A 26,749-nucleotide genomic window follows, 5' to 3' on the forward strand; every position below is an offset into this window, starting at 1 on the left:
TCTGGCGGCGGCCTTTGCCTTTCTTAGTGGCTGGATCAGGAATAAACATCTTATTCTCATTATCCTGAGTGAAAGGCCCCACAATTCCAATCCCGTATACCTCATGTCCCCATGTGGATACAGCTGCTTCCTTGCTGAAGTACGGTGAAACAAATAGTCCTGGCTGCAACGCAGACTCTGCACATGCCGCAATGAGATGGGAGCATGGCATATGCAATAACTTAGGCTTCATGCAGGAGCAGAAGGCTTTGCCATCAACTGTAATCAAACTCTCCTGTACCACCCTATCTCTACGGATACCACGACCACTTCTATCCTTGCATAGAACCTCAAATCTATGCTCCATTGTACCTGTGGATATGACGCGGTGCAGTTTGGCCTTTTCAATCTTCTCTTGCATATATTGTGTCACTCTTTTGCAAAACTGAATTTGGGGGTTGCTGATGTTTATGCTTGCAGCCGTGTAACGCTCTCTGAAATACTTCATGCACCCATACATAATGAACTCAACAATTCCCACAAGTGGAAAGGCACGACAAGAACGCATAACCATATTGAAACATTCTGCATGGTTCGTTGTCTGAATACCATACCGTATTCCGTTGGTATCATAAAGGAATGACCATTTCTCCTTAGGTGCACCTCGAATCTAGTGTGAAAATGGCTTCTCAATTAAATCCCTAGACTCTGCAGCCTGACTCGTGCCTGCTGCTGATGCCCTTACCTTCACTAGCTCTGCAGTCAACTGATCAAGCATCTGCCATAATGCATTGAATTTTCTCTGTTGATTTTGGGTGCACAACCTCTTAAACAGGTTCTTAAGATCCTTGTTCTTGAAGTGTTCATAGAAGTTTGCACCCATATGCCTAATGCACCACCTGTTTTGGACATCGGGCCATAATGGAGGCGTTGTCGCAGTTCCACGTTGCAATTTCACTATTGATTGCAGGATACCTGCATGCCTATCACTAATAAGGCACACATCTGGACGTGCAGCAACAACATGAATCTTCACTCGTTCAAGAAACCAATACCAACTGTCTATGTTCTCATTCTCAACAAATGCAAATGCGAGCGGAATTATTTGGTTGTTGCAATCTACACCGATTGCGGTGAGTATCTGACCTTTATACCTTCCAGTCAAAAATGTGCCATCAATGCAGATCACCGGAAGACAAAACTGAAATGCTCTAACACAAGCACCTATGCAAAAGAAGGCTCGTTGCATAATTCTTTGTCCCCTATTCAAGGCTGGTACAAGGTATGTGTCATAAAAACTTCCAGGATTTCTAGCAGCAACCTGGGATAACATACGAGGTAAGTTATCATATGATGCCTCGTATGTGCCGAACCGCATCTCCAACACCCTTTGTTTAGCCCGCCATGCCTTCAAATAACTGATGGTGTACTGGTAAGTCTGCTCAATGTGTCGAACAATTATTTTTGGCTCATAATTTAGGTTGTCCATAATAAACCTATACATTTACTTTGCAACAAAGTCGCATGATATATTGCGATGCGAGGGAACAACTTCTGACAGCAAACAAGTGTGCTCTGTAACAATGGAACATTTTCAGTTTGACTTCCATTTTCCTTTGAATGCATGTACTCGCCATGGACATCCAGCATTCACACACTTCACCTCATATTCTTTACTGCCAGACTTTACGACTCTGAATTCTCGTTTCAATGAGATTGCCCATAGTCTCACAGCATCTTTTACAGCTTCAATGTTTGGATATGTTGCACCTTGCACTACCTCATCCCCTCTGTACTCCCACTCCTGATTTCGTACATCTTCTGCGACATGACTGCCAAAACCATACTCCTTCCACTCTTTTGGCAATGAGTACTGCTCGTCATCAGATGAGCCCTCATATTCTTCCATCTCTATTGCGGTTTGGTCTTCTGCCTCCATCTCGTCCACAATGATATGTATCCTCTCTCCCTCATCAGCAAGGCCCTGTGGTCCCATGTTTTGGTTCTTTGTCTCTTCTGACTCATCTTGCTCAACATAATTGGTCTCTCTTCGAATACTCGGAGTTCCTTGATCTGCACAATGTTGTATTTCATTTTGTGTCTTCTCCCGGATTTGAACAAGAATGACCAGAGGCCACCCACGCTCTAGAGCTGTTTGCATGTACTTCTGCCAGTCATCAGTGCTGTGTATCATCATCAATTCCCATAATTCACTTTCTACCTCCCAATTAACAAGAGACTGGACAGTGATCACATGTGTCAACGGATCAATACGGAACCCACGCTGCAGCCACTTACATATGGAACCAAAACTCCTTTCCAGAGGTTTATCTATGCCGCTAGATGTGCACTTAAAGGCAGAAAGATCTACTCCATTTGGCCCATACATAACATTGTATTCACCATAAAATACTTGAAACTGCATTGTAAGGATCACCGGGGTGTCCGACCCTAGAGGGGGAGGGGGTGAATAGGGTCGCTAATCGCTTTTTAACCTAGGGCTCAAACTACTTGCATAAGATAAACCTAACACGTCCTACACATGCTAGTTATGACTAAGGTTTATCTATGCTACCCTCTACTTACCCCAAAAGACTTGCAACCTATAGCCAATCCTAATCAAAGTAATTAGGAAAGTAAAGGTGAGCAAGAAAGAGTAAATGCGGAAACGTAATGTAGTAAGTAAAGCGGTAAGGGAGAGGATATGCAAACTCCCGTGAAGACACCAAGACACACGATTTAACGTGGTTCGGTTAGGACACACAAGTCTCTCCCTACGTCCACGGCCACTTGTCCAACACGAACAAGTGTGATGCCAAGTCTCTTCACTTGATCACCGTCTTGCGTTCGCCACCAAGGCTTCCTGCAAGCAAAGGCTAAGTGGCGCCAAGTCACCAAGACAAGGCCACCGCCACCGTCTCTCTCAAAGCGTCACCACGGCACCGTCTTCACTATCTTGGAGTTTTAACACAAAGTAGGGGCCTCCTTCCTCGCACAAAGTGTCGTTGCCACTCCACACCAAGTCGGAGGGTCACACGACGAGTACAAGTGTTTGCTTGCCGCAGCAAGACTTCTTTCAAGGGAGCTCTCGCAAGAACTAATCCCTAAACAAGCACTAAGCACTCTCACAAGTGTGCTTAAGCCTATATGATGTACAATGAAGCTCTATGGTGGTTGGAGATGTTCTTGGGTGTGTTTGGGATGTTCAGCAACTCCAGCACACTTCAAATGGACGGGGTGAGGTGTATATAGAGGCCACCAAGTCTTGTAGCCGTTGCTCCAACGGTTAGCTGAAAATATGCATATCACCGGAAGAACCGATGCCTCTTGGCAGGGTAGCGTCGGTTCATCCGGTCACTCACAACATGAAGTAGCCGTTGAAGTCCTGACAGCTGACGCAGAGACCACCGGTTGAACCGATGCAATGCACCGATGCCTCACCGGTTCAACCGGTGCTGAAGGAATCTTTTCCTGGACGCTGACGTCATTACACCGGTGGTATGCACCGATGCACCGTCGGTTGAACCGGTGCTGAAGAAACTTCTTCTGGGCACTTGACATCGTCTCTGGTACAAAGGACGGCCATTGCACCAAAGTATCATGGCGTCGGTTCTTCCGACTACCATCGGATGCTCCGATGCCCTGGCGTCGGTTCTTCCGGTGCTCCTGAATCGAAGAGCTTTCAGGGCGCTGCCCTGAGACCCGCGAGGGGCGGCTCCCCCTCGTCCCCCGTCCGCTAACCGGGTAGCGGAACCCCCGTAGGGGCCCCTTTGGGCCTAGCTACGCCTATCTTCTCTTTGTCATCACTTGAACCTAAAAGCCTGAGAATGGTCATCTTAACAATCATATTAGTCCAAGTGTTGTGTGTGTCATTAATCGCCAAAACATTATATTGAAATATGGCATGAGAGGCCATTTTCGCTACATGCATCTTGCTCGACATATCTGTATATCACATAATACTTATCGAGTTATACTCTTTACTTCACTACCTTATTCAATAATACGTAAAAACTAAGTATGAAATTCAACTACAACGTATAAGTATTCATAACTACGTGATGACACTCAAATTCTATACTGCATATGCCAAATTCTATTCTAAATCATAATTAATTTATAAACACGTCTCTAATAGTACTGCAATTGTAATAATAAATGTGTAGTACTAATTTTCTAAACTAATTTACTACTACGTAACTACAAACTAAAGTGTCATCAAACTCCTACTTAAATGGTTCTACTATACCACTAATTAAATTAAATTACTCACCCATACTTAAATTACTCCTACTTAAATACGTATTACTTAAATATAAAAATATATAAACTAAATTTACTAACCTGCAGATCACAAGTGCTGAATCCGGCAGGGCTTCGACGCTTTCCTTCTCCCCACTCCTCTCTTTTTTTCTGGATTTTTGGTGGAATTTTCGGACTCAAATGAGGAGGGAAGGGGAGGGTTGGAGGTTATATAGGGGGGAATACCCCGGTCGCCCGAGGGGGGGGGGGCGACAGGCCCCCCTGCCGCGCTCGTGGGCCGAGCCCATTGGTCGCCCGAGGGGGGGGGGGGCGACAGGCCCCCCTGTCGCCCGTTGGGGGGGCGACAGGCCCTCTTTTTTTCTCCAGGGACTTCGTTGCAAATTTAGAGAAAAAAAATTACACTTTGGGCATGTCGCCCTATGGGAGGGCAACCGGGATATATTTTTGAAATTTTCCAAAACAGACATATATTTTTGTAATTTTAATTTTTTTAAATATAAAAAAGAAAAAACCGCGCAACTAAACGCAGCCTAAACTGGCCCAGCCACGATCCAGCATGGGCGTATCCATGCGCAACCGTTATTAGACCGTTGGGTTCCTTCTTTCCGAAAGCTCGCGGCTTTCTCCGACCTGGCCGGCCGCCCCTCCTCTCCCCGCCCAGCCTTTTTTTGGCATCCGACTAGTCATCCCCGTTAGCAATGAAATCTGGACGCGTCTCCTCCCGAATCCACCCAGAGGCCGCCACCACGCCGGCCGCCGCGGCACCGACCACGAAAGGGTGGACCCAGCATCGCCCCTCTCGGCTCTTTCTTCACCCGCGTACGTGCGCGTCCCGATCTTTCTCCGCCTTTATCAAAATTTTCCTCTTTTTTCTCGAGTGTTCTTCTCCCAAGATTCGGCTCTAACCTTCTCAAATTATTTGCGTATTTGCTGGCAAATCTGTGCGCAGGAGAAAGAGTTGGAGAGGGGAGGGCGGGCCGGGATGGAGGGGGGAGGCGCGGAGGAGGAGGAGGCCAGGGCCGTGGAGGAGCTCCGGCAGGCGTTGGTCGCGCGCGATCTGCTGCCGCCCAAGTTTGATGACAAACACACTATGAGGAGGTATGCGGTTGTCGCTCCATGTCGTTTCTGCTTGTTTCTTATTCTCTCCAGGTTTGGTTCAATTTTTTCAAAAAGGCACAGATTTTTAAAGGATGTTGTGTTTGTTTTGGAGTTAGCCACCAGGCATTTTTGTGGCGACCATTCATTGCTTTTCCCTCCAGAAGAATAATACACTGATTGTCTTGGGTTTCTCTCTGATCGAGGTGTGATGGGTAACAACTTAACACTGATCCCTCCTTTCATCTGTTCACAAAAGGAAAAGACATGCCATGTTTTTTCTCTCTTCAGAAATGGACCAGGAGATGAACCAAGTTAGATGCTTATTAATTTTACAAAAAATAAATAATAAATTCCTTTCAATGGGTGTGTGCGCCTGTTAGCTGCTCTTAGGTGACTCGTTACATCTGTCTCTTTCATGCTTGTAACCTACTGGTTGGAGAGATGAGATTTGTTTCTTGAGGTATGAAACACTTGGTTGGGAACAAATGCACACATCTGTAACTTCTTAAAAGCTCTTGTTACCAGAATTTAACAAAATTCGGCATTTCTAATGGGTTCTGAAGTTATGTTTTAGCTGCCAAAACTGTGTCACTAAAAATTGGGACAACATTTTGTCTCACAACAATTTATTCGCAGGGGATGGGCCAACTTTTAACACGAGAACCAAAACTACCATAATGTTTTAAGCCAGAAGTGTCTTTCCTGCTTCCTTGATAGAAAGAATTTTACGGAATTATATAAAGCATTTCAAATTACCAGTGAAATTTCCTCAAAGAAAAGTTACCAGTGAAAGGAACTATATTGCAATTAAATTTGGTCAAACCGAATTGTTTTGGACTTTTGGTACTTGTTCTGTATCTGGTGAAAGTAACTATATTGCAATTGCTGTTTGTCAGTGGTACTTTGCATGAACTCATTTACCTTGCTGAAACTATATTCCTTGCTTCCTAGTCCTAGCAAATAGCAATTGGCCATGTTGCCTACTCATCTCCTTCAACAACAGCAACTTTGATTTGTGTTCGAGATAGAGGTCTGGGGCACCTATGTTCTGGTGTAGCGGGACTAGTACCACCTTATCTGAAATAGGTCTGTGGCAGCTTTGTGTTCCTACATAGTACCTCTGGGTTAAACTTTTTACATGAAGCGATGACGGAGATGTAAGAGAGGGCCTATGCATAATTGCATATTCAGGCTCATTCCATGTGGGAGTTGGGCCTTATGAAGATTTTGGATGCTGCACACACTGATCACACTCGGAAGGTCGTTTAACTTTGCTATAGCTGTCTCTGTATTCCCAGGCATACTTGCATCTGAACTGCACGCTTCCTCCAGTATCTATCCCCAGAATCACCTCATTATTCCATGTAATGTCCTAGTGCCTAGATCATTTCCTGGCGCCCCTTGAGAGCAAAAGAGGCTAACACAGACATGGTGTGCAAGGCAGAAGAGCAACTGGGGTGAGTGGGTGACAGTAGAGCAATAGCTGTTGATGCTTAACAGGGAGGCATCCTACTACTACTGTCTGTGCAGATCAGGAATTTCAGAACTCCACATATCATCCTAGGGTTAAAAGATGAACAAATTCATGGCTTGCTGGAGAGTTTGCATCCTGGCCACTGTGCATGGTAAATTTTCCCTGTGGTTGGCTCTACTGAATTGCTGCTGCACAGCTGATAGGCTGCCCAAGTGAGGCCTTCCTCACCCTTCTTGCTGCCCTCTTTGTGATCAAAGAGATGAAATCATGCAGCACCTTCATATCTCTCGTGTGTTCTGTGGCAAGTCTGGTTCTTCATAGTCCAGCAAGTGAGGCTTGAATTCATGGCAGATGGCACAGCCTCCTTATGTTAGCTGTTTTCAGGATTGTGGAGCCGATCCCTCAGACAGATGGACAAGCAAACTGGAAAAGCCCTCAATTATATGGTTATCCTTGCGGCCTTGTTGTTTGGTTTAGGTCGGGTTGTTTATTTCTTAAGTCAGTTGCGTGCATGTACTGATTTCTTGTGAGATGTGGTGTGGTGTTATGTTGTCTTCGATTTGCACTTATCTACTTTTATAAAAAAAATGAAATAATTAAATGTACTATCTACTAGAGAAGAACATGCAACATTGAAGCACAAAATGAGTAAATGCACCTAGGAGGAAGAAATCAGTGGATGGTGAGCTAGAAAACAGACGGGGTTACAGGCCATGCTCCTTCCAAGTGGGAAAGTGGGCTTCCTGTTTATCTGCCTCAATGATGAGTGGCAAGTTGACCTCCAAGTAGCGGCAGGACATTGGTAAATGACCATGGTTAGAAGTTGGAGCCTGATGGGTGTCTGTGCATGCTCCTATGATAAATGCAGCTACCTTTGCTAGCTTAACCAGGAGGACTAGTACATGTAGTTTCTATTTGGGATGCTGAGAGTTGGATTTGGATTGGGATTTTGAGTTACATTTTCATCGAGACTTTCTTGGGCATCAAAAGGAGTAATGCTGGTTGTCTGGTTCTACCAGACTGGGTATATCACAGAGTGTCATAATGTATCGAGAGCTTTCTTTCTTTCCCCGCTGAATTTATCTGACATTTGCTGAGAAAGTATCTCATTTTCTTTTTGTATCCATATGTTGCTCAGAAAAATGGCAACTGGGTTATGAGGGCCTCATAGCCAAAGTATTTAACATGCTTGACAACTGGACCAAACGTGGTAGAATGATAAAAGCACAAAAGCTACCCAATAAAGAGTCTAGTAATATTACCATGCATGAAAATGTGACAAATCTTTGTAATCTGTCTTTCAAAGTTCTGTAGCCCATCAGCCTCTTGAAGCTAAACAAGGTTGTAATGATGCTAACAGCAATCCCTGGGCATTGTCCTTCAGGGATTTTAGGCAAATGTTCCTGTACATAAAGTTGTGTTTACTTGGTAATATAAAAAAATCGACCAGCGGGGGAAAGACCGCCCCCACAGCATTGCACTAAGAAGAAATCTCAGCCAAGCCGGCCGAGAAAACCCCCAAACCCCAGCTTCACCCTATAGGGCTGCACTGTAACCTAAGCCGACCACAACCCACTAGGTTAGCAACCACTGCAACTACCCCCTGGTAGGAGGGCCCAAACCAACAATATAATAGTTTTGTTCCCTAGATATAGTTTTATTTACAATTTTATGTTTCTTACCTTTCTCGAGACTACCAGTATAGTTCTTTTGCTCACCTGGCTTATGTTATTGCAGATTTCTAAAGGCAAGGGGATTTGATATTGACAAGACAATAGACATGTGGTCGGAAATGCTAAAATGGAGAAAAGAATTTGGTGCAGATTCTATCCTGACAGTAAGTTTTGTTTTCTAAGCGTATTGATGTGTATATACATTCTGGCTATATAGTTGAAAGGTTCGATCAAAAGAAACATGCCAAAACACTAAAGAGTTATCTTTCTGATTTATAGGTGTAATTATACCTCAATCAAATTGCTACTATTAGATATTCTCTCATATAGATTGTGTTGGAGTATATAGAGCCCATGTATAGAGGCCCATCTAGAGGCCCATGTATAGGAATTATATATACCCACCCTTCTAGGGTTGGAGGAATAGAAGCCATTATTCTCTCCATCATAGTATCAATAGCCTAGGGTTTCCCTCCTTCCCTCCCATCCAGCCCGCAGCAGCCGCCGCCGCCGGCCATGGCCGGCCGGCCGCCGGCGCCGCCGACCTCCTCCCTTCCCCTCTCCTCCTTCCCTCCCCTCCCTTCTTCTTCTTCCTCTGCTCCGAGCGCCCCTTCCTCTGCTTTGGGTGCCGGCCCAGCCTGGGCCGCCGCCCCCTCCTCAGCTTCGGGGGCCGGTGCCACTTGGGGCCGCCGCAGCAGCCGCTGGCGCGAGCGCGAGCGCGCCGGGCGTGGGGGGCGCAGCGCCGGGTGTGCTGGGCGTCGCCGCCGCCTCCTGGCCCCAGATCTTGCCCGCCACCGCCCTTGTGCTGCTGGAGCCCGCGGACGCGCAGGGCGCGGGAAGCCTGGGCCACCCGTGCACCCGCCGCCCGTCCTAGAGCCGCCTGTGCCACCGCCCATCGTGGAGCCGCCCGAGCAGGCCGCCGCGGGCGCTGATTCGGCCGCCCTGCGGGCTGCAGTACAGCTGCTGCAGGCCGCGGGCGCCGATCCGGCGGTCCTGAAGGCCGCAGCGCAGCTGCTGCAGGCTGCGGGTGCTGCTCCAGGGGATGCGGCCGCCGATCTCGCTGCCTTGCGGCTCCCACGGATGCCGCCGGCCGCTGCTGCCCACCGCACCACCATCGCCGCGGGCAAGCAGCCCGCCGCCGACGCCGCGCCCGCTCCCACGTGGACCGGACTCGGGATGTCGCCCGCGGATGCGTCGCTCTCCGCCGCCGCCCTCCGCGGGCAGCCGGCCGATGCCGCTCTCTCTGCGGCCCTCCTCGCCGCCAAGTCGGAGGCTTCAGCGGCCCAGGAGCGGGTCTGCGTTGCTGCCCTCGCCTGGGAGCGCGAGCGCGCCGCGGCCGACGCCTCCGCTCTCCGTGTCGCCGAGGCGGAGCACTTCCTCCGCATCTCCTCCGGCCAGCTGCCCGTCGACCCCGAGCCCGGTGCCTCTTCCTCCCGCCAGGCCCCGCCCGCTGGATCTGGAGCCCGGTACGACCCGACCGACCTCATGGTCGCCCAGCTCCACCTCCAGGCCACCTGCGTCCATAACATCAGGGCTCTAGTCACCGTCCTCCTCGACCCCTCCCTTCCCTCTCCTCCTTCCCTCCCCTTCCCTCCTCTTCCTCTGCTTCAGCCATGGCCGGCGCCCCCTCCTCTGCACTGGGCGCGCCCAGATCTGGGCTGCCGCCGCCTGCTCTGCTTCAGGCAGCCGCCGCCAGTCCTTGGCGCGGCGCGGGACCCTCTGCTGCCGGCACTGCTACAGCGCCGCGCGCCTCTTCTACCTGGGCTGACGCCGCCGCCGCTACAGCAGCTGGCGTGGGGCCTTCTTCTTCCTCTGCTCCGGGTCCGCGCTCTGCTCCTGAAGGAATAAGTCTATGTCATCTCGGTCTTTGTGGGTCTCCACCTAGGACGGGTTTCACTTTTTCTTTTGACCAGCATCTCAGACCTTGCATGGTCCTTGCTGCGTGGTGGTTGCTGCAGATGCAGCACATTGGCATCTTAGACTAGTTTTAGCATCTAGAGGACAACAGTTAGGACCTAGAGGACAGCATCTTAGACTAGTCCTTGGTGTGTGTTTTGGCTGCCCTGTAGCCCTTGTATAAAAGCGTGGCCACCCCTCCCGTTGGAAGGCATGGCTTTGAGTTTGTGAATGAAGAAAAATCCAGAAAATTGCCCCAAGTTCATTGTCATCCTCTCAGCTCAATGAGAGTTAGAATTGAGCTTCTAACATCTGGTATCAGAGCCGTACTTTCCTGTAGGTTAGACATCTCCTGCTCTTCTCCCGCCCAAGCAGCAGTTCAGCCACCAGCAGCAGCAGCTAGCGCAGCAGCACCTGCTGCACCCTCTGCTCCACCTTCCTCACCCGAGCAGACGAGCAGCAGCTCGTCTGAGGCTGCGTCTTCTCCACGCAGCAGCCCCTTGGAGGCGCGCCATGTCCGACGCACCGTCTCAGCGCTCGGTCGCCTCGAGCACACGACGTCAGCGAGATGCCGAACTCGCCGCGGCAGAGGAGCGCAGGCGAGCGACGGCACAAGCCGCTGCAGCAGCGGCGAGGGCGGCCAGGCTGGCTGCAGCGGAGCTGGCGGCGGCCAGGGCGGAGGTGGAAGCAGAGGCGGCGGAGGATGCAGCGTGTGCGGTGGAGGTCGAGGTTGAGACCTTGCGCGACAGCCTCAGCGGCTCCATCGCCGGCGACACCACCGCCGACGAGGACCTTGAGGAGTTGGAGAGGGAGAGAGCGCGGGAGCGGACCGCGCGGTGGGCAGCAGCCCACCCCGGCGACGGTCCAGGGGCCCGCGCGCCCGGCGGCGGAGGCCGCACCCCACGCGGCGGCCGCGCCCTTGGCGGCGGCGCGCAGGGCAGAGGCGGCGCCCCTGGCGGCGGCGCGCAGGGCGGTGGCGGCGCTCCTGGCTGGGGTGCGCGCGGAGGCGCCCCCGGCTACCACGGCCTCCAGGCGGTGGTCAGGGACGTCGGTCCCGGCGGTGGGTGGCCCACCCTCACCAAGACCAACTACGTCGAGTGGGCCGCGGTCATGGAGGTGAAGCTCCAGGTGCGGCATATGTGGGAGGTAGTCCGGTATGGCGACGTCGACTACGATGAGGATCGACGGGCGCTGGATGCTCTCATCGCAGCAGCCCCGTCGGAGATGCAGTTCACGCTTTCCAAGAAGCGAACTGCCAAGGAAGCCTGGGACTCCATCGCTGCGCACGTATCGGCAGCGACCGCGCCCGCAAGACCACTCTCCAGGCACTTCGCAAGGAGTGGGAGAGCCTGGCCTTCAAGCCAGGTGAGGATGTTGATGACTTCGCCCTCCGTCTCAACACTCTGCTGCAGAAGGTGGTGCAGTTCGGCGACGACACCTACGACGAGGAGAGAGCTGTCGAGAAGCTCTTCCGCTGCGTCCCCGAAAGGTACAGGCAGACCGCTCGCTCGATCGAGTCTCTGCTGGACCTCTCCACCATGACGATCGAGGAGGCGATAGGTCGCCTCAAAGTCGTCGACAGCGACGAGCCACAGCCTCCCTCGGGAGGCATCTCCATCGGTGGGAAGCTCCACCTTACTCAGGAGCAGTGGGAGGCCCGGCGCGGTGACAGGAGGAGGGGGGAGCCCTCTTCCTCGACTGGTAGCCGCTAGCGCGGCAAGCCGCGAAAGGGGCGCGGAGGTGCCCAAGCCGGGGCACGAGGGCGCGCCGAGGGTGGCGCCCGCGGAGATGCTTAGGGCGGCGCCGCCGATAGGCCCAAGGCGGCACGAGACGACGCCTGCCACAACTGTGGCAGGCCCGGCCACTAGGCCAGGGACTGCCCGTAGCGGAGGCGTGGGGGCCAAGCCCACGTCGCGGAGGCCCAGCCGGATGACGAGCCGGCTCTGTTCCTACTCCACGGGGACATGGTGCCGCATCCGGCGGCACCGCCTGCCACCGCTCTACTCCACCTCGACGAGCCGCGTGCTCGAGTCCTCCTCGCCAACGGCTCCGACGACGACAGGGTCGATGGCTGGTACCTCGACTCCTGCGCCACGCACCACATGACCGGGCGGCGGGAGTTCTTCTCCGACCTGGACGTCGACGTAGGTGGCTCCGTCAGGTTCGGGGACTCCTCCGCCGTGGAGATCAAGGGCGTGGGCTCCGTGATCTTCACCGCCAAGTCCGGAGATTACCGGATGCTCACCGGAGTCTACTACATCCTGGCGCTGCGGAACTCCCTCATCAGCCTTGGGCAGCTCGATGAGAGCGGCTCCCGCGTGGTGATCGACAGCGGGGTCCTCCGCATCTGGGACTATCGTCGCCAGCTTCTCGCCAGGGTGGTTCGAGGGAAGAACCGCCTCTACATCCTCGACGTCGGGGTGGCCCAGCCTATTTGTCTTGCAGCTCGCAGGGACGACGAGGCATGGCAGTGGCACGAGCGCTTTGGGCACCTCCACTTTGAGGCCCTGAAGCGGCTAGGCGCCAAGGAGATGGTGCGAGGCCTCCCATGCCTCGACCACGTGGAGCAGCTCTGCAACGTCTGCGTGCTGACGAAGCAGAAGCGGCACTCCTTCCCCCAGCAGGCGAGCTTCCGAGCCAAGGAGCAGCTCGAGCTTGTGCACGGGGACTTGTGTGGCCCGGTGACACCGGTCACACCAGGAGGACGGCGCTACTTCCTGCTGCTCGTCGACGACCTCTCCCGCCTCATGTGGGTGATGATCCTCGGCAGCAAGGGAGAGGTTGCGGACGCCATCAGGCGTGCTCAGGTCGTTGCGGAGGCGGAGAGCGGCCGCAAGTTGCGCGTGCTGCGCACCGACAACGGCGGCGAGTTCACGGCGGCCGAGTTCGCGGCGTACTGCGCGGATGAGGGCATCCAGCGCCACTACTCCGCGCCGTACAGCCCGCAGCAGAACGGCGTCGTCGAGCGGCGCAACCAGACGGTTGTGGGGATGGCCCGGGCCCTCCTCAAGCAGAGGGGGATGCTGGATGTCTTCTGGGGAGAGGCGGTGGTGACGGCCGTCTACATCCTCAACCGCTTGCCCACCAAGGCACTCGACGGCATGACGTCGTATGAGGCTTGGCATGGGCGTAAGCTTGCGGTCTCCCACCTGTGGGTCTTCGGACGCCAAGGAGCTTGGCCACATCGGCAAGCTCGACGACAGGAGCACTCCGGGAGTGTTCATTGGCTACGCGGAGGATTCGAAGGCCTACCGCATTCTCGACCCGGAGACACAGCGTGTGCGCACGGCGCGCGACGTTGTGTTCGACGAAGGGCGAGGATGGGCGTGGGACAAGGCGGTGGACGACGGCTCGGCTCCGACGTACGACGACTTCACCGTCGAGTATGTCCACTTCGAGGGAGCTGGGGGAGTAGGCAGCTCTTCTTCGCCGAGCGTGCCTACCCCGGTCCCCGAGCCTCCACCGACTCTGGCGCCCGACACACCGGCGGCACCACGCTCTTCAGCTGCGACTCCGGCTGCGCCGAGTTCCTCGGCTGCACCACCATAGCCGGCGACGCCGCGCACTCCAGCACCGACATCCACTCCTCCGGGCACGCCTACTCCAGCACGTGCTCACAGCCCGGTGGAGTTCGCTACTCCGCTCTCTCACGACGAGGAGCGCATCGACGCGTACCACGACGGTGAGCCGCTGCGGTACCGTACGATGGAGGACCTTCTCGGCGATCAGCCGGTGCCGGGACTGGTGCCTCACGACCTGGAGGCGCAGTTGCACCTCGCGTGCGACGACGGCGAGCCTCGGTCTTTTGCAGAGGCCGAGGGACACGCGGCATGGCGTGCCGCGATGCAGTCTGAGATGGACGCGGTTGAGAAGAACTGCACTTGGGAGCTTGCTGATCTCCCTCGCGGTCACCGTGCGATCACACTTAAGTGGGTGTTCAAGCTGAAGAGGGATGAGGCCGGCACCGTCGTCAAGCACAAGGCTCGCCTGGTGGCACGAGGTTTCGTGCAGCAGGAGGGAGTCGACTTCGACGATGCCTTCGCTCCCGTGGCACGGATGGAGTCCGTGCGACTCCTTCTTGCGCTAGCTGCCCAGGAGGGCTGGCGTGTCCATCACATGGACGTCAAGTCGGCGTTTCTCAACGGCGACTTGAAGGAGGAGGTCTACGTGCACCAGCCGCTGGGGTTTGCGATCCCCGGCAAGGAGGGTAAGGTGCTACGTCTGCGCAAGGCCCTCTATGGCTTGCGGCTGGCCCCGAGGGCGTGGAACGCCAAGCTGGACTCCACGCTCAAGGGGATGGGCTTCGAGCAATGCCCGCACGAGGCGGCCATCTACCGGCGGGGCAAAGGAGGCAATGCCCTGCTGGTGGGTGTCTACGTCGACGACTTGGTGATCACCGGCACCAAGGATGCGGAGGTGGCGGTGTTCAAGGAGGAGATGAAGGCCACCTTCCAGATGAGCGACCTGGGGCCTCTCTCCTTCTACCTGGGGATCGAGGTGCACCAGGACGACTCCGGGATCACACTTCGACAGACCGCCTACGCCAAGCGCGTCGTCGAGCTCGCTGGGCTCACCGACTGCAACCCAGCTCTCACTCCGATGGAGGAGAGGCTGAAGCTGAGCCGTGACAGCACGGCGGAGGAGGTGGACGCTACTCAGTACCGGCGTCTTGTGGGGAGCCTCCGCTACCTCGCCCACACACGGCCGGACTTGGCGTTCTCCGTCGGCTACGTCAATCAGTTCATGCAGCGACCGACGACGGAGCACCAGCAGACCGTGAAGAGGATCATCCGCTATGTTGCGGGGACTCTCGACCACGGTCTCCACTACCCGAGGTGCCCTGGGGCGGCACACTTTGTCGGGTACAGCGATAGCGACCACGCCGGCGACATCGACACCAGCAAGAGTACGAGCGGGATCCTCTTCTTCCTCGGCGAGTGCCTCGTTAGCTGGCAGTCGGTCAAGCAGCAGGTGGTGGCCTTGTCCAGCTGCGAGGCCGAGTACATAGCGGCCTCCACCGCGTCGACTCAGGCGCTCTGGCTCGCTCGACTGCTTGGTGATCTCCTCGGCAGAGACACTGGAGCGGTGGAGCTCAGGGTGGACAGCAAGTCTGCTCTGGCCCTGGCGAAGAACCCCGTTTTCCACGAACGGAGCAAGCACATCCGGGTAAGATATCACTTCATCCGAGGCTGCTTGGAGGAAGGAAGCATCAAGGCGAGCTACATCAACACCAAGGATCAGCTTGCGGACCTGCTCACCAAGCCCCTTGGAAGGATCAAGTTCCTTGAGCTTTGCTCCAGGACCGGAATGGTTCAACCCTCCCACAAGACGACGGACAAGACTTAGGGGGAGAATGAAGAAATAAGTCTATGTCATCTCGGTCTTTGTGGGTCTCCACTTAGGACAGGTTTCAGTTTTTCTTTTGACCAGCATCTCAGACCTTGCATGGTCCTTGCTGCGTGGTGGTTGCTGCAGCTGCAGCACATTGGCATCTTAGACTAGCTTTAGCATCTAGAGGACAGCATCTAGAGGACAACAGTTAGGACCTAGAGGACAGCATCTTAGACTAGTCCTTGGTGTGTGTTTTGGCTGCCCTACAGCCCTTGTATAAAAGCGTGGCCACCCCTCCCGTTGGAAGGCATGGCTTTGAGTTTGTGAATGAAGAAAAACCCAGAAAATTGCCCCAAGTTCATTGTCATCCTCTCAGCTCAATGAGAGTTAGAATTGAGCTTCTAACAGCTCCGCCCGTCGTCCCTGCTGGCATCGCCGCCTGGCCTCCTCTGGCCTGGCGCGCCCCGGCCGTCGCGCTGGCTGCCACCTCGCCTGCGCCGGACGCCGAGGCGGGTGCTGCCGCGGTGGAGACGCCCGTCCTGGAGCCGCCTGCGCCACCGCCCGTCGAGGAGCTGCCCGTGCCGCCCGTGCAGGACCCCCTGGCCGCCGCCGCCGCTGCGGGCGCCGATCCGGCCGCCATGCGGGCCGCAGCGCAACTGCTGCAGGCCGCGGGCGCCGATCCGGCGGTCCTGCAAGCCGCAGCGCAGCTGCTGTAGGTCGCGGGTGCTGCTCCAGGGGATGCGGCCGCCGATCCCATCGCCGCTGCTGCCCACCGCACCGCCATCGCCGCGGGCAAGCAGCCCGCCGCCGACGTCGCGCCTGCTCCCGCGTGGACCGGGATCGGGATGTCGCCCGCGGATGCGCCGCTCTCCGCCACCGCCCTCCGCGGGCAGCCGGCCGACGCCGCTCTCGCCGCGGCCCTCCTCGCCGTCAAGTCGGAGGCTTCGGCGGCCCAGGAGCGGGTCTGCGTGGCTGCCCTCGCCTCGGAGCGCGAGCGCGCCGCGGCCGATGCCTCCGCTCTCTGGGTCGCCGAGGCAGAGCACTTCCTCCGTGTCTCCTCCGGCCAGCTGCCCATCGACCCCGAGCCCGGCGCATCTTCCTCCCGCCAGGCCCCGCTCGCTGGATCTAGAGCCCGGTACGATCCGACCGACCTCATGGTCGCCCAGCTCCACCTCCAGGCCGTCGGCGTCCAGAACATCAGGGCTCTGGTCACAGTCCTCCTCGACCCGACGTCCTCCTCCTACGGACGCTGGCGGGACCAGGTCCTGCTCACCCTCCGCCGCTACGCCCTCGGCGACCACGTCCTCCTCGACACGCCGATCGAGGCACGGGACGTGGCGTGGCTGCGCCTCGACAGCGTCGCCATGTTCTGGATCTTTGGGACCATCTTCCTAGATCTTCAGGACCTCGTACGGACCCACAGCGGGACCGCGCGGCAGGCCTCGGTGGCGCTCGAGGGGCAGTTCCTCGGCCACGCCGAGTACCGCGCCCTCCAGCTCGACGCCACCTTCCGCACCTTCGTGCAGGGGGATCTCTCCGTTGGCGAGTACTGCCGGCGGATCTCTTCACGACCTCGGGGATCCGGTGTCCGATCGGGTCTTGGTGCTCAATGTCCTGCGGGGCCTGAGCAACACCTATGACCACCTGAAGAGTTGGATCGCCCGCCAGCGGCCCTTCCCCTCCCTGCATGTCCGGGACGACCTCGCCCTCGAGGAGATCACCCGGGGCCTCGCACCCGGATCGCCCTCGTCCACCTCCACCGCGCTCGTCGCTGCTCCACCGGCTTCCTCCGCCACCCCTCTCCTTGGTGCTGCTCCCGCCGGGCAGACCGGAGGTGGGGGGGTGTGGACGTCGTCGACGGGGGGACGTGGTGGTGGTGGTGGCACTGGTGGCCCTGCTTCTGGGGGTACTAGTACCGGTGGGGGCTGTCGGGGCGCGCCGAGTTCTCCGGCTCAGGCTCCGACTCCCGCTCCTGCCCCTGCCCCTGCCCCTGCCCCTGCCCCTGCCCTGCCCCTGGAGGTACGCCCTAGACATCATTCAGCAACCCATGGTCAGGGCGCATCTCGATGTGGCCGTTCCAGGGTCCGGGAGGGGGGCCTCGTCCTCAGCTCCAGCCGGCGGCCATGTTCACCGGTGCTGCTCCCCTCTCCGCGCCGTACTGGACCCCGCCCGCTCAGCCCAGCCAGCAGCCGACCTGGCCTGGGGGGTGGGACCAGGCCGCTCTGGCGCAGTCCTTCAGCACCATGGGACTGACGCCGCCGGTCAGCACCGAGTGTATCGCCGACTCGGGTGCCTCGTTCCACACCACTCCTGATGCCGGTATCCTCTCTGCTGTCCGACCCCCACACCCCTCTTGTCCTTCTTCTATCATGGTTGGTGATGGGTCTTGCCTTCCTGTCACCGCCGTCGGTTTTGCTCCTCAAATGGTTCACAACCTTCTTTCCATTCGCCAGTTTACTGCTGACAACTCATGTTCTATCAAATTTGACTCTTCTGGTTTTACTGTGAAGGATTCGGCTTCTCGGCGTCCGCTCCTCAGATGTGACTGCCCGGGGCCCCTTTACACTCTTCGGCTTCCTGGTTCTGTTGCTCCGTCTTCGACTTCTTCGTCTACTACTTTTGCCGTGACGCCTTCGTTCACCACATGGCACCGCCGGCTTAGTCACCCCGGCCGCGACGTTTTGGTTCAGCTCAGCCGTAGTACTAATGTTCCATGTACTAGGGCTCCTACGGAGCACCTCTGTCATGCGTGCCAGTTAGGTCGTCATGTTAGACTTCCGTATTCTTCTTCTTCTTCTCATGCTGCGCATGCTTTTGATCTTATTCACTGTGACATGTGGACATCTCCTGTACTCAGCATGTCTGTCTAGGGTTGGAGGAATAGAAGCCATTATTCTCTCCAGAGGCCCATGTATAGGAATTATATATACCCACCCTTCTAGGGTTGGAGGAATAGAAGTCATTATTCTCTCCATCAGATTGCAATGATTGTATAGAAAATTTAGTTTCGAATTCCAGTTTTCAGTCAGATGGATTACTGCTGATCTGATTAAGACACCAATATTACATGTACGAAATTCATTGTTAAAATGACTGATATTTATTGCTTCAATTTATGTTCTTCTCACAATAAAAGGCCCCTTGCTGAGATAACTGCTTCCAGAGATAGAAAAGCCGTGGTGGCTGTCACCTTTTAGGGCCTTTGCTCAACAATTAAGGAAAGTTGTGGTGGCTATCTTCCTCCGTGGATCCAGATTTAATAATTATGTTTTTCTTGCAACAGTATTGATAACAAAGGATTAAATGAAAGCAGATCCTCTTGCAAAAGTTTTTGCGCTTTTATCTGATCAATGCATACTCTGATTTGTTTTGGCAATGCAACTTATTGAGTTGCATGCACTGACCAGTTCAACCCAAAAGCTTAAGATGATAGGGAGATTCACAATTTTTTTTCACTTATATTCCAACACTCCCCTTCATGTGGAGGCTCCCTCAGGCCTCAAACGTGGAATAGGAGTGAGCAGCAATTATTTTATTTAATTGCGTTAACCAGGATTCGAACACAAGATCTCTGGTTTTGATATCATATTGAGTTGCATGCACCGACTAGTTCAATCCAAAACCTTAAGCTGATAGGGAGAGGTGGGCTGTTAGAGTATATTAGGCGACGGCCTCCTTCTCGGCCTCCTCTGCGCGCGCAAGGGCGGCGGCGCGCTCGGAGAGGCGAGCCTAGTGAGCTTCCTCCTCCTTCTGGCGCGCGGCGGCGGCATCAGTAGAACCCGCCATCAGGCAACAACGGCGAGGGGGCCGGTGCGGGACGACGGTAGGGGCAGCGATGGCCGGTGGTGGCCAGTGCAGGGTGGGCGCGGCGCGAGGGAATCGCGTGCGCTGGCGGCGCCAGGAGGGCGCCCTAGGTTGTGGAAGCGGGATCAGGATCCCGGTCTCTTGATACCATGAAAGCAATAGAGATTGCGTGGAAAAATTGATTGATTAGGGTAAACAGATGTGTTACATATATAGGCAAGGGGGTGAGAGGTTTATAGAATATACCAATCAGGATCCCCTTGCCTAACCTAATCATCAAGGTACGGCACAGACGCCGGCCAAGGCCCAGGCGCAACACACGCCTGGGCCCATCACGCATGCACACACACACACAATGTCTAACATGGGCAATTCACTTATATTCCAACACAACTCTTACTGTATGTTCTCATTGTCCAATTGTGATAAGTAAAAACTAGGCCAGTTGGGGAAGATCATCCCCAGAGTTTGTTTTTTTTACTAAGAAGGAATCTTAGTCAAATTGTCCGAGAGAACCCCCGAACCCCAGCTTCAACCAATAGGGCCGAATCGTAACCTGCCGACCACAAGGGGTGACCATTGCAAGTATCCCTAAGAGGCCCCAAACCAACCACAGGTGCCACAGGCCTGGGTTGCTAGCAAGGGGATTTTTTTTGTTCCACCAGGATTTCAACCTATGCCAGTTGAACCTTGGCCCATGTCTTTTTTCTCGAAAGCGTATGAGAGCTGCGCATCAATATATTAAGAAGAAGAAAGGGGTATGAACCCCAGGTGATACAGTTTAGGGCCTGTACCAAACCTGGGCCCATGTTTCCCTCAACAGAGGAGTTACTGCTACACTACAAGAGTGTTGGCTTGATTATGATAAATACCAAGGTGCAAAATTTTCTATTAAAAAAACCGGACCATTCTGTGATTTATTTCAGTTGCCCTGTAACCTGCACATTTTCCTGCCAACTGAAAGAAAAGAGGCAATATTTCATAAAACACTCATCATTTATCCATTTTCAAATTGAAAGATCTGAAGTTTTAAAGATTTTTCGTTTTTGTTTTTCTTATAGAATTAATGCTTTGTCATATATACAGCTGGGTCTTTTTGGAGGTTGCAAATTGCAGCTTTTGCCTGGTTCACTGCACCTTTTGGCTGCATTAACTGTGTACTAAATTTCTTGCTTCATTGCATAAGCTTCCTGTGGTGACCTTAGTCACTTGTAACAACTATTATTCTGAAGATCGTAGGATAACAGTGAAGAGATATTTCAGGATTTTGTATTCGATGAACTAGAAGATGTTCTTCTTTATTATCCACATGGCTTCCATGGAGTGGATAGAGATGGTAGACCTATTTACATTGAGATACTTGGGAAGGTCGACCCAACTAAGCTCTTGAATGTGACAACAGTGGAGAGATTCTTAAAATATCATGTTCAGTCACTTGAGAGGCTATTTGCTGAGAAGTATCCAGCATGTTCTGTAGCATCAAAGAAGCATGTTGATACCATAACAACAATACTTGATGTGAAAGGAGTGGTACGTTGTTAATTATTTTGATGATGATGCAGATACCATTGTCAGTTTCTTGATGATGACATTTGATAATGCAGAACTGGATGAAAGTCAGCAAATTGGCCCGTGAGGTTGTACTTCATATAAACAAAATAGATGGAGACAATTATCCTGAGGTAATTTAACACCTATCTATTTCAACATTTGGATTTGTTGATATTCATCTAATGAGTTTTCGTGTGCAGATTTTGCATAGGATGTTCATTGTTAATGCTGGCAGTGGTTTTAGATTATTGTGGGGTGCATTAAGAGGTTTAATTGACCCAAATACAGCTGAAAAGATAGAGGTTAGATAGAAATGAAATTGCAAGAATGCTTGCAAATCAAGGTTATGGAATTCTTAATACTTTGATTCCATAACTGCAGGTATTGGGAGAAGCATACCAATGCAGACTGCTTGAACAAATTGATAAGAGGTTTGGCACCTTTCTTTCTGGTGTGTATATATCTTGTTTGTTACAAATTTTACAACCACTAATTGATGTGCTATAAAGGTTATTGGAATTTAGCCCACATGTGTCTGTAGTAATATTTTTCTCCTTTTTAATTATGGGATTGTCAACAACTGAATAGATGTTGATGTTGAGAATCTTAGTTATTGCCAAAGGGCCTCTACCTGAGATGGTTAGAGGAACCCAGCGGCACTCCTCAGGTCCTGGGTTCGACTCCCCGTGGGAGCGAATTTCAGGCTGAGGTTAAAAAAATCCCCTCGCTGGCCCTGTGTGCCAAAGCACTGGTTGTGAGCCGGCCCCAGGTCGGCCTGAGGCCTCTTACATGGCCCAGGCAGGTAGTCCCTAGGGGTTACGTCTCCCAGTGTCAGGGCAGGGCCAGGGTTCGGGGATTTTCTCGGTCGGGGAAGCCGAGTCTTCTCTTAGATAATACCGGTGGGGCGGTCTTTCCCCACCCGGCCGAGTTTTGAGAATCTTAGTTATTTATCTAAGAACCTCTGTGAAAGACAAATTTACATGTCTTTTCAGTTCTCTTCTGAGAATGAGGTAGGATCTATGTAATGGATCTATTAGGGCGTCCACAATGTTAGACAAAAGCAGTCCATAGACAACAATTCCTACAACCAGTACAAATACATTGTGCAACTGATCTATATAGCAGTCCGTAGTTCCAGGTAGCCAGAGAACGCCCATATGAAATAAAATAATACAAATCTACTGCAGATCGGGAAGGCGGCAGATAGAAACGACGATGGCATGATGGACTGGATTGGTTTTGTAGAGGGTTGCACTTTGTTTATTCCCCACGGGGGTCCCACCCTATGTGAAAGAGTGTTGATTCTCAATGAAATAGGATTACATGGAGATTACATATATATAGGCCTAAGAGACCAAGGGTCCATGGTGTGAACACACTACCAGGAGAGGTCTGGCCGGGAATTAAACTAGCACAAGAAACTAGGGGGCTGCACAGGGAACAGGGAGAGAACCATTCACACACGTATTCTAACACGCCCCCGCAGTCGAAGCGTCTAGTGTCCAGACATTGAGACTGGAGCGAAACTCTGTGAATACAGAAGTGGGCAGCCCCTTGGTGAAAATGTCAGCAAATTGGGAGGTCGTCGGGACGTGAAGAACACGAACATCGCCAAGGGCAACGTGCTCCCGAACGAAGTGTAGATCAATCTCCACATGTTTGGTGCGCTGATGCTGAATAGGGTTCGAAGACATGTAGACTGTGCTGATGTTGTCGCAGTAAACTAGAGTAGTCTTGCGCAATGGGGTGTGCAGCTCGGACAACAACTGTCGCAACCAGGAAGCTTCAGCAACTGCATTTGCAACGGCCCTGTATTCTGCTTCAGCGCTAGAGCGAGAGACTGTGTTCTGGCGCTTAGATGACCAAGAGACGAGACTGTCACCAAGGAATACAGCATATCCGGAAGTGGATCTTCTTGTATCTGGACATCCTGCCCAGTCCGCATCTGAGTAGACGATCAGCTCAGGATGGGATGATGGTCGAATCAGCAAGCCCAGATGCAGTGTGCCACTGATATACCACAGGATGCGCTTTAGGGCGGCAAGTTGGGGCTCCCGCGGATCGTGCATATGAAGGCAGATCTGCTGCACTGCATAGGAGATGTCTGGTCGTGTGAATGTCAGATACTGAAGAGCGCCTGCTAGACTGCGGAAGTCTGTCGGATCAGAGACGGGAGGGCCATCAGCAGGGAGTTTTGGATTCGTATCCACAGGAGTGGAGCTAGGCTTGCAGTTGGACATCCCGGCACGGTCAAGAATGTCTATCATATATTGACGTTGTGAGAGAAACAAACCAGAGGGAGTGTGCTGGACTTGCATGCCGAGAAAGTGATGAAGCTGACCAAGATCCTTCATGGAGAACTCGTGCTGGAGAGTACTGATGGTCCGTTGCAGAAGTCCCATGGAGGAAGCTGTGAGGACAATATCATCAACGTACAGCAGGAGATAGACTGTGTCTGGACCCGAGTGGTAAACAAACAGAGAAGGATCTGTCTTGGCTGCAACAAAACCGAGCTGAAGAAGGAAGGAGGCAAACCGACTGAACCAAGCTCGTGGTGCTTGCTTGAGGCCGTAGAGGGAACGGTTGAGTCGACAGACATGACCTGGGCGAGCTGAATCCTCAAATCCTGCCGGTTGAGCACAATACACAGTCTCAGACAGATTACCTTGGAGAAAGGCGTTGTTGACGTCCAGCTGGTGGATTGGCCAAGAACGCGAAAGGGCCAAGGAGAGGACTGTCCTGACTGTTGCTGGCTTAACCACTGGGCTGAATGTCTCGTCAAAATCTACTCCAGGTCGTTGTGAAAAGCCACGGAGCACCCAACGCGCCTTGTAGCGCTCAAGAGACCCATCAGCCTTGAATTTGTGCTTGAATACCCACTTACCAGTGACCACATTAGAACTGGGTGGTCGTGGGATGAGATCCCATGTGTTGTTGGCGAGAAGAGCAGAGTATTCGGCCTCCATGGCAGCACGCCAGTTTGGGTCAGCGAGAGCAGCCCGATATGTCCGAGGAACTGGGGACAGAGGTGCCACTTGATAGAGAGCAGGGACACGAAAACCATGCTTGGCTCGTGTTGTCATGGTGTGCTGATTTGTTATCGGAATGGTGGAGACGGCACCGGCAGGGAGGCGTTGGGCGGGTGTAGTAGGTGGAGTAGCGCCTGCGCCAGATGGGGAAGCCGTCGGCGCCACAGCTTCAGCACCGGCTGCGGCAGTACTGGGGGCCGTAGGGGCCGCGGCGTCGACTGCTGCAGCGTTGGGAGCCGTGGATGCCGCTTCCTCGGCGCCGGCTGCTGCAGCGTTGGGGGGCGTAGTGACCCCTGAGGCAGGAGCGACGCGTCGGGTGTACACGGCCCCGAAGCGTCCACGCGGTGGAGGAGCGGGCGCCTGGAGAGCGACGGTGGAGCGGCCGGAGGCGGAGGGAGGAGCCGCGGCGGATGGGTCGGCGACGGTAGCAGGGGACGCCCTACTGGGCGTCGAGGCCTCGGGAAGAAGGCAGCCGCTTGGGGGCGGCGCACTCTGTGGGCCGAAGGGGGCCGCCGGCCTGCAGGCGGAGGACGGCCCAATTGGAGGGGCAGCCCACGCAGGAGCCGGACCAGAGTCCAGCAGGCCAAAGCCCCAGGATGGCGCGGCCGGTTCCGGTCCTGTTGCCTGGGAGGAGGCCGCACGTGGCAGTGCGGGCGATGTACCTGCAGTAACAACACGGGGAGATGGTGGAAATGGCACCAGCGAGGGGTTAGTGTCCTCTAAGAAATCAAAGGCTTCATGTGGAGTTGGTGAGGAATCTTCGGCAAAAGGAAAGGAGTACTCGTCGAAAACAACGTGTCGGGAAATGATGACCCGATTTGTGTTGCGATCAAGACAGAGGTACCCTTTGTGATGTGAAGAGTATCCAAGAAAAACACATAGGGAGGAGCGAGGGGCAAGTTTGTGGGGGGTTGTGGCGGAAAGGTTGGGATAGCATTTGCAGCCAAAAACCCGAAGATGCTCGTAGGAGGGCTGAATGCCAAAAAGGGCAAAGTGGGGTGTGGAGAACTGGAGGGTTTTGGTTGGTAAGATGTTAAGGAGGTAGGTGGCTGTCCCGAGGGCAGCGGCCCAGAAGTGGGGGGGGGGGGGGGGGAACGCGCGCATGGAACAGCAAGGAGGGAACAACATTGTTTGTAGTACGGATGATGCGTTCAGCTTTACCGTTTTGCGCGGAGGTGTAAGGGCATGACATACGAAGGTGAATGCCATGGGACAGGAAGAACGAGCGGGCGCGGAGGTTGTCGAACTCGCGGCCATTGTCGCATTGAACTCCTTGGATGGTGGCACTGAACTGTGTGCGCACATAAGCAAAGAAATTAGACAAGGTGGAAAAGGTGTCAGATTTCAGACGCAATGGGAACGTCCATAGGTAATGCGAACAATCGTCGAGAATAACCAGATAATATTTGTGACCAGAGACACTAACAACGGGAGAAGTCCATAAATCACAATGTATTAACTGGAAATTGTGAGTGGCACGGGAGGAGGATGCATGAAATGGGAGACGGATATGTCGTCCTAATTGACATGCATGACAGAGACCATCAATTGTGGTAGCATTACGCTTAATGACAGAGGAGATGGCGAGTTTGGAAAGAGCTTCAGATCCCGGGTGTCCGAGACGTTGATGCCAAAGCGAGGAAGGTGACGAAGCGAGGAGTGCCGAGGCCGGGAGGTGCAAAGGGTAAAGAGGTCCGGAGCTGTCACATCTGACGATCTCGCTCCGAGTGGGAAGATCCTTCACAGAACAACCAAAAGGGTCAAATTCCACGGTGCAATTGTTGTCAATGGTGAACTGGCGAACGGAAATTAGATTCTTAATAAGGTTCGGGGCAACAAGAACGTTATTAAGATGAAGATTGTCCGAAAGATGGGCAGTGCCAGTGGAGGTAACAGGTACAAGGTTTCCGTTACCGACAACAATGCTAGAAGGAGAATGAACAGAAGAAGTGGTAGGTGAAAGAATACCAGCATCGGAGGCCACGTGATTGGTGGCTCCAGTTTCGAAATACCAATTCTGCTGGGCGGGCTGTTGGAGCTGGAGAGTCTGAAATTGGGCTGCTAGAGCCTGTTGATCCCAGCCAGCATTGTTGTAGAGGGCCGGCGAGGGGTAGGCAGCGGGGCCTGGTGCTGGCGCTGGAACGCCCCACTGGCCGGCCCACTGGCCAGGGAAGCCAGCAAGAAGAGCCTGAGGCTGCTGGGCCGGTCCAGCAAGGTGTGGGGCAGAGGGACCCCGGGGTCCGGGCCACATATGAATGGACCCGGCCCAGGGGTTCTGGAAGCTGGGCCAGCCTGGCCCTCCTGGCGCAGGGGAAGAACCGGCGCCGAGAGCAGGGGGCGCCGAGCCGCCGCCGCTGGCACCCCCGCCTTTGCCATTGCCGCGCCTGCCACCGCGCTTGCCGCGCTTGGAGGACCCCCCATGCGTGGAACCATGGGGGACCTGCTGATGCGGCGGTGGCTGTGGGGCGGGTGCGGGCGAGCGGGCGGTGGTGAAGCTTTTCCCGCCGGAGCTGGTGAAGAGGGCGGTGGCTGGGGGCGCTTTCTCCATGGTCAGTTCCTCGATGCGCAGATCGTCTCGAACTTGCAGGAAGCTGGGCAGAGGGTTGGTGCGCCGGAGGTGAAGACCGATGGCAGTGAACCGCTCGTTGAGA

The 26,749-nt window shown here is 54.1% G+C and overlaps 1 protein-coding gene across 3 annotated transcripts in view; it reads left to right on the forward strand.

The window, feature by feature from the left end:
• The first annotated feature begins 4,894 nt into the window (after window positions 1-4,894).
• LOC120665845 (phosphatidylinositol/phosphatidylcholine transfer protein SFH9-like) overlaps window positions 4,895-26,749 on the forward strand; it is a 55,801-nt gene continuing 33,946 nt past the window's right edge. The window contains exons 1-7 of one of the 3 annotated variants that reach the window (XM_039945527.1): window positions 4,902-5,061; window positions 5,192-5,340; window positions 8,552-8,651; window positions 20,773-21,048; window positions 21,123-21,200; window positions 21,270-21,371; window positions 21,451-21,500. In XM_039945527.1, the coding sequence (XP_039801461.1) occupies window positions 5,225-5,340; window positions 8,552-8,651; window positions 20,773-21,048; window positions 21,123-21,200; window positions 21,270-21,371; window positions 21,451-21,500 (722 nt within the window). In that variant the 5' untranslated portion in view covers window positions 4,902-5,061; window positions 5,192-5,224. Of the gene's footprint in view, window positions 5,341-8,551; window positions 8,652-20,772; window positions 21,049-21,122; window positions 21,201-21,269; window positions 21,372-21,450; window positions 21,501-26,749 lie in introns of all 3 variants that reach the window. The other 2 variants (XM_039945528.1, XR_005671373.1) reach the window with 2 other exon arrangements.

The sequence above is a fragment of the Panicum virgatum genome, chromosome 3N (assembly GCF_016808335.1).
Source record: "Panicum virgatum strain AP13 chromosome 3N, P.virgatum_v5, whole genome shotgun sequence".
In the NCBI taxonomy this organism is placed as follows: Eukaryota; Viridiplantae; Streptophyta; class Magnoliopsida; order Poales; family Poaceae; genus Panicum; species Panicum virgatum.